At 41.2% G+C, this 12,258-nt stretch overlaps 2 protein-coding genes across 3 annotated transcripts; one reads left to right on the top strand and one right to left on the bottom strand.

Annotated features, from left to right (window-relative positions):
• Positions 1-71: 71 nt before the first annotated feature.
• josd2 (Josephin domain containing 2) lies at positions 72-4,185 on the bottom strand. Of its 2 annotated transcripts, none has more exons than XM_054621899.1 (5): positions 3,771-4,185; positions 3,503-3,635; positions 2,118-2,243; positions 1,730-1,924; positions 72-1,506 (listed from the first exon to the last, which is right to left on the bottom strand). In XM_054621899.1, exons 1-5 carry the CDS (start codon positions 4,021-4,023, stop codon positions 1,395-1,397), a joined length of 819 nt encoding a protein of 272 aa, XP_054477874.1. In that variant the 5' UTR covers positions 4,024-4,185; the 3' UTR covers positions 72-1,394. The 2 variants fall into 2 exon arrangements, with proteins under 2 accessions (XP_054477874.1, XP_054477875.1); XM_054621900.1 differs by having other exon boundaries at positions 3,887-3,975.
• A 1,580-nt stretch (positions 4,186-5,765) lies between these two features.
• On the top strand, positions 5,766-10,627 carry ube2s (ubiquitin-conjugating enzyme E2S). The gene is made up of 4 exons (XM_054622064.1): positions 5,766-5,973; positions 7,259-7,406; positions 8,661-8,851; positions 8,946-10,627. Exons 1-4 carry the CDS (start codon positions 5,971-5,973, stop codon positions 9,288-9,290), a joined length of 687 nt encoding a protein of 228 aa, XP_054478039.1. The 5' UTR covers positions 5,766-5,970; the 3' UTR covers positions 9,291-10,627.
• The last annotated feature ends 1,631 nt before the right edge of the window (positions 10,628-12,258 follow it).

Below are 12,258 nucleotides of genomic sequence, written 5' to 3' on the forward strand. Positions count from 1 at the left end.
CCTGGTCTTCACTGTGTCTACGAGTCAATGCAATGTACGAAACAAACGTCAAGCTTTACAAGAGATTCATACTTAAAACAAGAGGTCAAAGTTTAATATAAATACGTTTCACTATTTCGAACCTCTGAGCTTAGGTTTATGCGTGAGTTAGTCACTAGAGTGTACCAGAGACGGTGCTTCTATTATTCTGGATATGCATAGATCAACAGGAGGGACAATTTACAAACGTTACAAAGGTTACATACAGTCACAGAACCAGTGTTTTTGCATGTTAATTATTTAAAACAAATCAAAAATAGTATTCTTTATTTTCCTGCAAACTTTCCTTTTAGATGTAAAACAAAAATAACTTTCTATCTTCTTTCATTCATGATAAAAAGGATGAAATGTACTGGATGAAATTAATAATGCATCCAAATCAAAGTCCTGTCTGCTTTTAATTGGTCAAAGCTTCATTACTGTGTGGGTTCAGCTGCATTATCACACATCAATGACATAACTAAGGGGGCTGACAATGTTCATTGTGATGGATTAGAGCTCTCAAGCACACTTTAAGTCTCTGTGTATTTCTTTTTCTTTTTTTTACACTAAAGCTAAATGAGAGGAAAGCAAAGGCAGCCAGGAAGACAACAAAACAAATTGAAATATCTAAAAACCTTGGCATGTTTAGAGCGTAGTAGTTAACGGATGAAAACATGCAAAGACACTGGTGGCCCTTCAATGCCTCACCAGGTGATGCCTTCACAGCACCTGTATCTGTGAGCACACACACAAAGACAAACAGTGATAACTAATCTAACTGCAGTGCATAGGAGGTTTACCATAATGGTCATGGGTAGAGATGATGCATTCAGGTGCTGCTTTATAACTGATGCATTTTGACACGGCCATCTTGTAGCCACAGCACATATTGATCTATTGTCATGGTTATGTTTTGGTAATCAAAGTAGTATAGGTGTCCTTATTGCAGATGTTTTTTCATGCACAACCACTGCAATCTCTCTACCATGACACAGTAAAAGTTCAGTCATAAGTCACAACTCGAGGGTCATCAAACAAGCCCCAATTGCTTCAAACTTTGTTAGCTTGGATACACCTTCCCAGTGTTAAAAACAAAGGTACTAAGAGAAGGACAACGCATATACATGGGTCATATCGGAGAAATAGCTTTTACAGCTGTTACAATCAAAACAGTTCTTCATCTCAGGAGTAAACGCCGGTCTCTGCTTCTCTTTGGAATTTCCTGTGTGTAGATATCAAATGTATTTTAGTGCATTCCCTGAAGAGTTTTCTGAACTGAGGTTTTTTTTTTTTTTTTTTTTTTTTTTTTTTAAGTCTGTCATTATCCCAGAGGATTTTCTTCCCCATACTATGTAAAGGTATGTCCCAAAGCATCACTTCTTTGGGTTGTCAGAGTTCAGCCATGAGCCGTCCTCCTCCACCTCCCGCTGAACAACCAGGAGCATCTCTGCCACATCCTGAGAAAGCTGTTCGCTGAGAAATGTGCTGAAAGAGAAACATTTATAAACAAGGGGGAAAAGTAAGAATGACATGAACACAGAGAGAGGTCAGATGTGTGCTCTAACACAAACAAAACAGTGAGGTAAGCCCCATGTGACCACTCATATGGGATGACTCACTCGCTGAGACAGAAGTCAAGCCACTCAGACACGCAGATTACATGTCTGCTCTAAAGAGACATTGTAAAGATGTGAATGCACATTCTTACCGTAGCTCTGCTTCTCCCCCAATACAGGCGGGACTCTTCAGTTTGGAGTCCAGGTTGTAGTACTGTCCATTTACTTGCCGAACCGCGAGCCAGTGCCGCCTTCGGAGTGGGAGGGACACGATCCCCAGAGATACCCGTGATGGGACATTAAGAATAAAACCCTGGACCTTTGGCATGCAAAGGCTCTGGACCGTCCTGTATTTAAAAAATAAATAAAATATATAAATTTGCTTTTAATGTTTAAATTCCAAACAATGAGTTAATGTATCTGTATCCGTATAGCTCCGATGGAAATAAGATAAATGCATAACCAACTGAAAACCAGCCCAGAATATGCAAAGTACATTAAAACTTTCAGATTTCAATAAGCTCACAGTGTTTCACTCACCTGCGTTTGTCCCACCACACTGCAGCCAGTTCCCGGCTCTGTAGTGCCGCCATGATGACGTTGACGTCATAGTTTCCTGTACCTAACACTGAGCGATGAGGGTTCACCACACACTGTGGAGCCAGCCTGCAGAGAGAGAGAGAGAGAGAGAGAGAGAGTACCAGAGCAAATTAGCATTTTAAAGGGAGATCCACCTTGTATTTGTTACAGCTCTGTTTTAAATTAAGCCTCTTCTTGCCAGGTCTGTTTGGTGTCAGGACAGCTCTGAGGGTTTGTTTTCAATCTTTCGTGTATAAACATCCCCTCAAGTCTGGACTTAACTCTCAACATCCATGGAATACGGAATTTTTTCAGAACTGCCCATCATATTTAATTTGTTTCAAAGAACCTTGACAACGTTTCTGTGATTCACTGAAGTCACAGGGTTGCCGCAGGAAATTCTTAAGCCAAACTCACAAACTACCAAGACCATGACTCATGTTTTTTTCCGTCAATGAAGTTAGTAAATGCAATGGATTTTGCTGTGGGAAAGTGCACCACTAATGTTCTTCCCTGAAGGTTCATGTTATATCTCACAAAACACTGTGAGCAATCCAGAAGTCAGTGATTTGTTCATGTCAGTTGAACTGCTCCAAAAAGTCTTGATGCTGTGGATTTTTCAGCTTTTTAAAAGATGCTGATTTGAAGCAATGGGATAGAAACCTGTGACCTGGGTTTTGGTTTACATTTGCTGTTGAAACATTTGTCAGTGGAAGTCTTTTTTTGTTGTCAAACACATTGCAAAACAGCATTAAAGCTATATTGAAACTAGATCAAAATATAAACAACATTCGTATGTTACTCCATAATTTTGCCAAATGATGTTCCCTTTGCAAACCTTTAGAGAAAATCTTAATGTATTTTTCTTCACTTGTACATGTGCAGCGGGTTAGATGTTAAAGGTTTTGTTTTGTTGTGAACCCACAGTTGTCTATGAGTCTACCTGGGATGATAAAATGCTTGCCTGGGACAAAACCAGGACTGTACCACTCCGCTCTTCTCCTCCTCTCTGTTACATTATCTATGGCAGGCTCTGGAAATGTTGCATTTAAATCGTTGGTTTTACCTCTCGCAAACACTTTATCTCTTTGAGCAGACATCTAGGGGATCACAAAAAGTAACTGAAGATACAACCAGCTGCTGCATAACAGTTTTGAAATAACGTTTTGATAGGGAGGCTATGTAACCACATGTTGTGGAGTAATATATATGGAGGGCTGGGATCACAAAAGGGGCAATATTCTGTCATTGGACTTACTGTGTCTTACTTTAAATGTGCTTTTTTGGTTTATACAAAGCAGCTACATGAGCAGACACACCGACACCTCCTGAAAACATGACCCTACCGTTTGCAGATGTCATCAGCTGTCTCCTTGGTGAACACCCGCTCCTGGAGCACGTTGTTGAGTGCGTGGATGGCGCACAGCTCCAATCGTTGCTTCTCATGAAACACGTCTCCTTCGCTCATACTAAAACTCTCTGCACACAGACACAAGACACTGAGCACCGTCAACAGATACACATGAGCTATAATACAGTTAAGGTTAGCTATCAGAGGCAGAACAGTTCACAGTCCATCCAATCTAACAATAACTTAAAAGTGGTTATGCTTACCGTTCCTGCAAACCTGTGACAACCTCCTGATTATTCTCAGTGTTTGGTTCGCTGGCAGCAAAACAACGGCAAAGTCAACAAGTATTAATCGACAATAGCTGCACGAGGCTACTGACCTGCTGATAAAACGCTTCCCTGTTGAAAAAAACAAAGATGCTAGAGTCTGACAGCTGCATCCAGAACCCGGAAGTGGATCCGATGTTTTGTTGTGATGATGTTGTTGTTGTTGTTGTTGTGCGGTTGTCACGCCCATTTACCCTACAGACAGCAGCGAGAAAAAAATCCCTTTAACCCCATGTGAGTCTGTTTGACTACTTTAAATAAAAAGATACAGTTACATTAACGATGGTGGAAAGTGATCTCCTTTGCTGTGGACACTGACGTGTTCAGCCCTCCACACTGTGGACGTGGTGTTGAAGCGCCCTCTAGTGCTGGGCCTTGTTATTGACGATGGTAAGGGTTACACTTTATGGTATTAAAAAAACTGATGTTCAAATGATGGAGCTTTAGGGTTGGAATAATGGACTATAATCGTTGATATCGGAAATATTACACATTTTACACACATCTAAAGTGTTTAAGAGTATAATTTTTTTTTTTAACCCTCATACCATTATAATTCAAATAAATGACATAAATAGCAATGCAAATTAATATGCAGCAGGAGGAAAGAAAAAAACACAAGAATTTGGGCGACTGTGGCTCAGTGGAGAGCAGGGTCGTCCTCCAATCAGAGGATAGGCGGTTCGATCCCTGGCTCCGGCAGTCCATGTCGATGTGTCCTTGGGCAAGACACTTAACCTCAAGTTGCTCCCGAAGGCTGTGCCATCGGTGTATGAATGGGTGTGAATGGGTGTGAATGATTAGAGAGATCCTGATGGGCAGGTGGCACCTTGCATGGTAGCCCCTGTCATCACTGTATGAATGGGTGAATGATTAGTAATGTAAAAAGCGCTTTGAGTGGTCAAAGACTAGAAAAGCGCTATACAAAACAGTCCATTTACCATTTAACTTAACGTTTAACTCTACTTATAAGATACAGTATATGCTATTACATAAAACAAAAACACAACCTATGGCAAAAAATGAATCGATGAATATTTATATAACACATGCTCCGAAGAAATGACTGAAGGTCTGTCTGGTCATCTCTCAGGGGCCTACATAGAAACATGGGAGAATCTTTCATAATGTAATGAATGCATTTATTCTAATCTTATCTTCTTATCTTATATCTTGATATTTTATGGTCTTGATATGAAATGTATTATAGTTAGGTCTGAACACATACATGTAGATATATATGAAAAACATCTAACTAAACTATGTAAATGTATTGCTGCTTCTGTGAGAACAAGGCAGAGATTTATGCAGAGATTTGTTGTTACAAACTGGTTTATTGGTATTATTGGCACTCTTAAGGGAATTGGCCATCTATGCAGCTGGTTGCCAAGGGGGTTCTTCAAACTCCTGCACTATTACAATGTCTTTTTTGTTGTTTGCTTCGATAAATTGTGTTGTTTTGTTGGTTGTAGATCACTCAACAAACTTGACTCCTGCATCTTGCACAACATCCACTACCAGTATGAAAAGTTTTATTGCAGATGTGTGTGATTTCATGTGTTCCCCCTTGTAACTTAAGCTATACTGAACTTAACCAAATCAGACTTTAAAAAATAGAGTCTTGCAGTTTTGTATGTATACGTTTCGCCCTACTCATCAAATACCAGTATTCTTCTACTAATGTTCTCCTTCATCCACCTTTGTTGAGATGTGATATGCAGTGTATTGTCTTGTGCATTTCAATTGTTTTCCACATAACATCATTTATCTTTTCCCCACTGTTCTTCAGGGGTGTGGGAGTTTTTCAAACGGACCAATAGCTGACCAGCATCGGTCATGTTTTTGATTCTGTGTGGCTGATAGGGCGTCCAACTGTGACGCAACGACATTCCTGTGTCATGATTGGCTCACGGTTTGTGACGTATACCGTCATCAGGAAGCCCATTGGTCGGCGGCAGTAGGTTAAACCGAGAATCGTATTTTTGTTCCTGTGTCAACGAAAAGAAGAAAAGAAGAGCAGTCAGTGAGACCCGGCTAAGTTTCCACCATAGACAGTTTTGTTTAAACACAACGGAAAGGTCTCCTCATATCTGACACCAGCCAGACGTTCACCGCCTCAGAAGAACCCCGTTTGAAGATGGTAAGTCGGGGGGCCGAGGTTATAGCTAACAGGCTAACGGGAGTAGCTGCTAGCTTGATCCGATGTTTAGCCATCGCCAGTCGTCGAGCTTTTAATGAGGGTTGTGACTACTTGCTGGGGTCTGTGACTTCAATCACGAATCCTCATCTACATGTGTATAGTGTTGTACATATATGTATGCTATTACATACTGTATCACACATGTTACAGCAGTCGAGCAGCTGTAACATTAGCGTTATCAGGTCGAGGCTAGGCTAGTGTCGCTAACGGTGTGAAACACTAACGTGACGTTAAAGTTACCGGTCGACTGGAGCGTCTTTCACTGACATCACAGTCCCCTCATCGTGGCAGTGAGGTGACCTGGGGCTCGTGCATGTGTGAATGCCACTTAAGTTAATTTAGTTTTTTTAAACTTTTTCTAGTTTTACAGGCTAACATCACTTACGTGGTGTAACCTTGGCGTCATTGACTCTGCAGCTCAACCTGAACACCAGCAAGAGATGAAATGATTGTGAATATAGTAATGTTACATGATGAAGAGCAACCAGACTCACAGACTGAGACACGTATGGAGGGTGAGAGAGTTGATGGTGGATTTGTCTTCTGCCAGCTGGGGTTTAGTGATGGTTGAGCTTTGTTTTATATTGTTTTATTAAAACACAGAAAATCGAACAATCTGTGTGGACATCATTAAAATCATTACTTTGGTGTTGCGCAATGATTTATGACCATTAATAAATCATTGCGCAACACATATACTTGGCAGTTGCATTGGTGATGAGCTCCAGGAAACAACAGCAGTCAAATAAAGCTGCTTTTTCTTTCCCCCAAGGTGAATTCCCTCTCCATCAGTTAATAAGTTACTGATGTCCGTAAAGCAGCTCAACAGTTGTCACAATACCCCCTAACTTTGAGATTGTCTCTTGCAGTAAGTCTGTGTTTGTATAAATCAGGGTTCAATGTAAATGTCTTTTTTTTTTTTTTTTCCACTCCCCTGCTACAAGTTGGTTAGAAAACTACTTGCCTGATCGCAATACTTAAAAAATGTATTAGCAGTTATCAATTAACAATCGGTACTGTGCATGAGCAACTCTCAAAAGATATGAGAAGGATGCGAGAAGGCTCACTTGCTCCAATGTGTTTATGTTTTACCGTGCAGGTGAGTTGCTAAAATGACTAGCTCGACGTGGCATTTACCTTCCCCAGGCAATCGGGCATCCCTGTTGTTGAGCCCTGCAAATGCATAACTCTAATTTGGCTAAATCATCTTTCTGTCTCTCTCCAGAACTCCAATGTGGAGAATTTGCCTCCTCATGTTCTTCGCTTGGTCTATAAAGAAATTTCAGCTTTAGCAGCAGACCCGCCTGAGGGTATCAAGATTTATCCCAGTGAGGAAGACATAACAGAGCTACATACAGCAATCGAAGGACCAGGTAAGGATTGCAATATGGTGTCATATACATAAATAATATATGAATAAAATGTTTAAAAATAACACCTTATTTATTGTGCATTCTCAAATAAGAAATTGTTTCATGGTAAGACAGTTTTAGTTTATTAAGCATGATAAGACAGAGTTTATTAAGCAAAGATTGGTCTTCTGTATTGTCTTTTACAGTATTCATTCAAGTTTTTTACAATCTCACACAGCAGTGCTTTTCACATCTCAGTTTTAGAAAGAAGAAATTGTTTCCTTTCCATGGCTCCTTAAAAATGTACATATTATGTAAAATGGCTGTGTATTTGAATTAAGTAGATGTTGCTAAGAACATGTGAGACACGCAACCCACTTAAACCACACAGTGTGACACAATGTCCATGCTATCTTCTCACTATGAGCTTAATGCTTCAGACCTTGTTATTAAGTACGCCGTGAAGTGCCAGACACTTGTCCATGTTTTGTTAACTCCTCCACAGACCAACTTGCAACACTGCATGGTTTATTCATTAGACACAGACACTGGTATTGTTATCAGATATTTGCAAACAAACTATCACTATAACAAAAGCTACGTCACACAGATCGGGGGATTGTGGGACCAACAACACTTGTATTTTGTTTGCAGCCGGGATGCTCAGATTAGATGCAATAGATGTCTTCTATCTAGCGACGACATAGGAAGTGCAATGCAATTATAATATTTGCTATTCGACCGTTATTTCACGGCATGGCTGAAACCAGTACCAAGCAATTCTTGCGAGGCTCAGTGTATTTTGTGCAGGTAGTGTTTCAAACACGGGCCTATGAGAATCAAGCTAACAGATGCCAGATTTTTCCAAATTCTGTTCAACCCCCGCTCCACCACATTAAGTAATTGATGTGTTTTTTTCCCCTATAATTTAGTTTTTTAATAGTGCTCGTAATGAAATTCAAATTGAATTAAACACAAAAAAAAGTCACAAATCTTACTTGCTTTAAGCTGTAGGACCTCTGTATATCCGAAACAGACATAAGCTCCATTCAGTCATTAGTTTCAAGTGGCAATAGAGTATATTTTTTTAAGCGCACATATTCATTATAGTGTGTTTGACAGTTTTCTTCGTAACTCAAATAGATTCTGACCTTGTTGTAAACATTTTTGTTAGCTGATTGAGTTGCCGCTCCTTGACCCTCGTTGTTTTCATGGATGAAGTTTGGCACAGTCATGACATACTGTTCATGAGATGAATTCTTTATGCTTTGACAGAGGGAACTCCGTTTGCTGGTGGCGTTTTCCGAATGCGTCTGGTCCTCGGGAAGGACTTCCCTGCGGTTCCACCCAAGGGGTATTTCCTGACCAAGATTTTTCATCCCAATGTGGGTCACAAGGGAGAGATCTGTGTCAACGTGCTGAAGAGGGACTGGAAGGCAGAACTCGGCCTCAGACATGTGTTACTTGTAAGCAGAACCGTCAGTCTTTGAGTGTCAGCTGTGTTGCCGTCACCACTTTTACATTATTTATTTTTTTAAATCTCCTTTATTTCCCCCACAGACAATCAAGTGTCTTCTCATCCATCCAAATCCGGAGTCGGCTCTGAACGAAGAGGCCGGGCGTTTGCTGTTAGAGGACTATGCAGAATATGAGTCCCGTGCTCGTCTGCTCACAGAGATCCACGCACTGGGCGGGACCTCGGGGGAACCTCAGGACCCTAATGACGGCCCACAGCCGAAGAAGCACGCAGGTGACCCCATGAAGAGAGCGGGGCCCAGTGCAGCATCTGTGCCTGCAGCTCTGGGTAACGGGGCCAGTGGAGCCAGTACCACCAGCAGTAGTAGTAGCACTAATGTAGCAGGGAAAAAGAAAGCAGATAAGAAGCGTGCGTTGAGGCGACTTTAATACCTCCATGAAATTCTCAGTGTGCGTGTGTACGTTTGTGAGCGCGAGAGTGTGTAAATATAAATATTGAAGTGTGCTGACAATGTTTTTGTTCCCTTTTTTCTGACTCTTTCTACCACCTATTCAGACTGTCCACTTTGTACTCATATCTTAACTTCTGTTTTGCCTGCAGTTTGTCCTGTTGGCATTACATGTTTGTTAATTATTCATATACCTGAAGCCGTGATGATAAAATGTTTCTTCCTCTTTTGAAAGGAAAGACAACACCTTCACTGCGGAAATCATGCCATCCGCTGTCTTTTTTTTTTTTTTTTTTTTTTCTTCCCTGGGCCTAGTGTGAATGATTAAGACAGGGAATGGGTTTCACTGTGCTAAACATGACCTCTAATGTCTGTCCATTAATGAGATAACTACTATTGTCTCAGGCTTGATATCGGCTCTCTTGAAAGTGATTCTTGGTTATTGCTGCTGTGATGGTACTGTGTACTGCTCAGCCAGGCTCACTCGGGAGCCCAAACCAGGATGTTACTTCAAATTAAAGTCAGGTTTTCAAATTGAACACAGAAATAAAGGTAGAAGTTGCTAAACAATTGTGCAAGAAGTCGTTGGGTTCACTATTGGGATAGAAATGTTGTTAATGTCACACAAAATTGTAACATCTTTTTAAGTAGTTTTTTTCAAATTGCAATCTGAATGCGTATGGAAGGAGTTGTAAGAGGTGTATAAGAGGTCGGCTATGTTCTCCAAGGTATCTCAACCCCTTTTTAAATTTTTCTTTTTTTCTTTTTTATTATTATTTCTTTTCTAAAACTGTTTCACTGTCCAGTATTTACAAAAGTTGTTTATAATTGACATGTTCATATTCAGCTGTCTTGTGGTTGTGTGTGAAGACCTAGATCCGTGACTGAGGGAACAGGGTAGTTTGCCAGAATACTATTAAAAAAAAAAATGTAATTATCTAATCTCTGTATTAAACATACAGTGGTGTGACTCGCTTAAACTAACCCTGCTTCCCTACAAAGCAGTATGTGCTCTCAGATACCCGGCTCTCCCACCAGCTACGTGGGTACCTGAGAAGACATCTGTCGGAAAAACTTCCAGGTTTGATAGAATTTGTCTCCCCACTCGTTGCACTGGCAGGCAGAGTTTCCTGGGCAGGTTTTCTCTCTGTACTAAATGCATGCGGGGCCTACATTTCCCAAGGAAACTTCACTGAAGCGCTGTCTTAATTTGGATGGAGAATGTGCCTCTGAATCTCCTGTCATTGTGCAGACTGTTGGCTGGATATTTTGTGTCCATTTTAAATTATTTAAATTAATAAAACATTGAAATACAAGAAGTGAAATGAAAAACGACTAATATTTCCTCTTTTATTTGGAGTTAATTTGCATGCATTATGCATTACGATGAATCCTTAGCTGTCGGTGTATTTGCGTAGCTGCTGAGAATGATACTAGCTTCTGCGTTGTACAATAGCACTTTATTTTGTTTATAGTGGTCTCCTGTTCTTCAGTGATGGAATAACCATTATGAGGAAATCAGTAATTGCATCCACCCCAGCAAACCAGTGAGTGAAAGTGCACCCGGTAGAGCATCGTTGGACCATCTAATGAAGGGCTCCACCAGCCTCTGCTGCAGACAGGCAGCAGCCCACCCACCTGTGTAGAAATAGCTGCCTGCCATGCAGGTAATTATCAGGCCCCTCTTAGACACCTGGGGGTCCACATAACCCTTTACACCTTTCCCAAGCTTCGTTTTGGAACTGCGTACCTCCCTACCCACCTCAATAGCATTTCCTCACTCATTTGTGATAAAGCCATTCCTTTGCTGTTATCTCAAAACACACTTTTTTTTTTTTAATATGTCAAATGATATGAATCTCTGTGCTGAGGAAATGTGTCGGATAGACACAGTGAAATGGTATTCGTTCTGATTCATCCAGAGGCCTAATGTGTGATCACTAAGTTCCCTCAGTTGAAATCATTCATGTGCTGTTGATGATGTCAAGCTCGTGAGGAGGCAGTTGCTGTGTGTGACGGGGGCACGAAGCCAAACAGACAATTTCATGTTTCCCATACATCACAACCCCTCCTTCACTCTTCCCCTGACGTGGTCGTCCGTTCCCAGCGGTCCCTGCTCGTCTCAAACTTTTAAGCAATCTCTGGTTTACCAGTGCAGGTCCATCTGATCGACAGTTTTGTTCACGCTTCAGTGTTAGAGCTTTTTGCGCCAATCCTCTCCCCTTCCCCGTTTTCATCGCTTTCATAATTGCCACCAACATAATGACACAGTTGCTGTGGCAACCGTGTCTCTATTTCTCCATCTCTCCCCTCTCTCTCTCGCTCCTTCTCCCTCTCTCTCTGTCCCTCACACACACACACAAAGAAAAACACACACTTTGTATCGCGAAGGTCTTCTGCTGAATTTACCAGCTGCTTTAATTTATCATATTTCCCCCCCTTGTTTTTATATCTTTGCTTCATCCCAGCATTTTACTTTTTTTTAATCAAAGAACAGCAGCTAAATTCCTGACTGGTGTTTTTTTTTTCTTCTCAGAACCAGTAAGTGTATGTGTTCAGGGTCATTCAATTAAAGGAGGCGAATTAAATTGAGGGGAATAAAGATGAACGCCACTAGTTGAATGGACCTAATGACCGTCAGTGCCGAGCAGCGCGGACTTGAGAGTCTCATCAGCACCAGTCTGAGCGACCAATCACAGCGCTCCCCCACTGGCGGACCTCCGTGAAGCCAGTCGCAGTTAGGCGGTGTAACCCATCTCGCTTGGAAATTATGAAGGGAACCAGCTCCAGTCTGTTCTAGCTGGAGAAAAAGTTAAATTGGGGGATTTTTTTTCTTTCCGATGACGCGTTTGTCATCTTGATCTCCTAAATTACTGCGTGTTCTCCAGAATAGTTGCACTATAACTTGTGCTCTCTACGAGAAACGGGATTTTCCTTTTGTAGTGATA

The sequence above is a fragment of the Anoplopoma fimbria genome, chromosome 20 (assembly GCF_027596085.1).
Source record: "Anoplopoma fimbria isolate UVic2021 breed Golden Eagle Sablefish chromosome 20, Afim_UVic_2022, whole genome shotgun sequence".
Taxonomy (NCBI): domain Eukaryota; kingdom Metazoa; phylum Chordata; class Actinopteri; order Perciformes; family Anoplopomatidae; genus Anoplopoma; species Anoplopoma fimbria.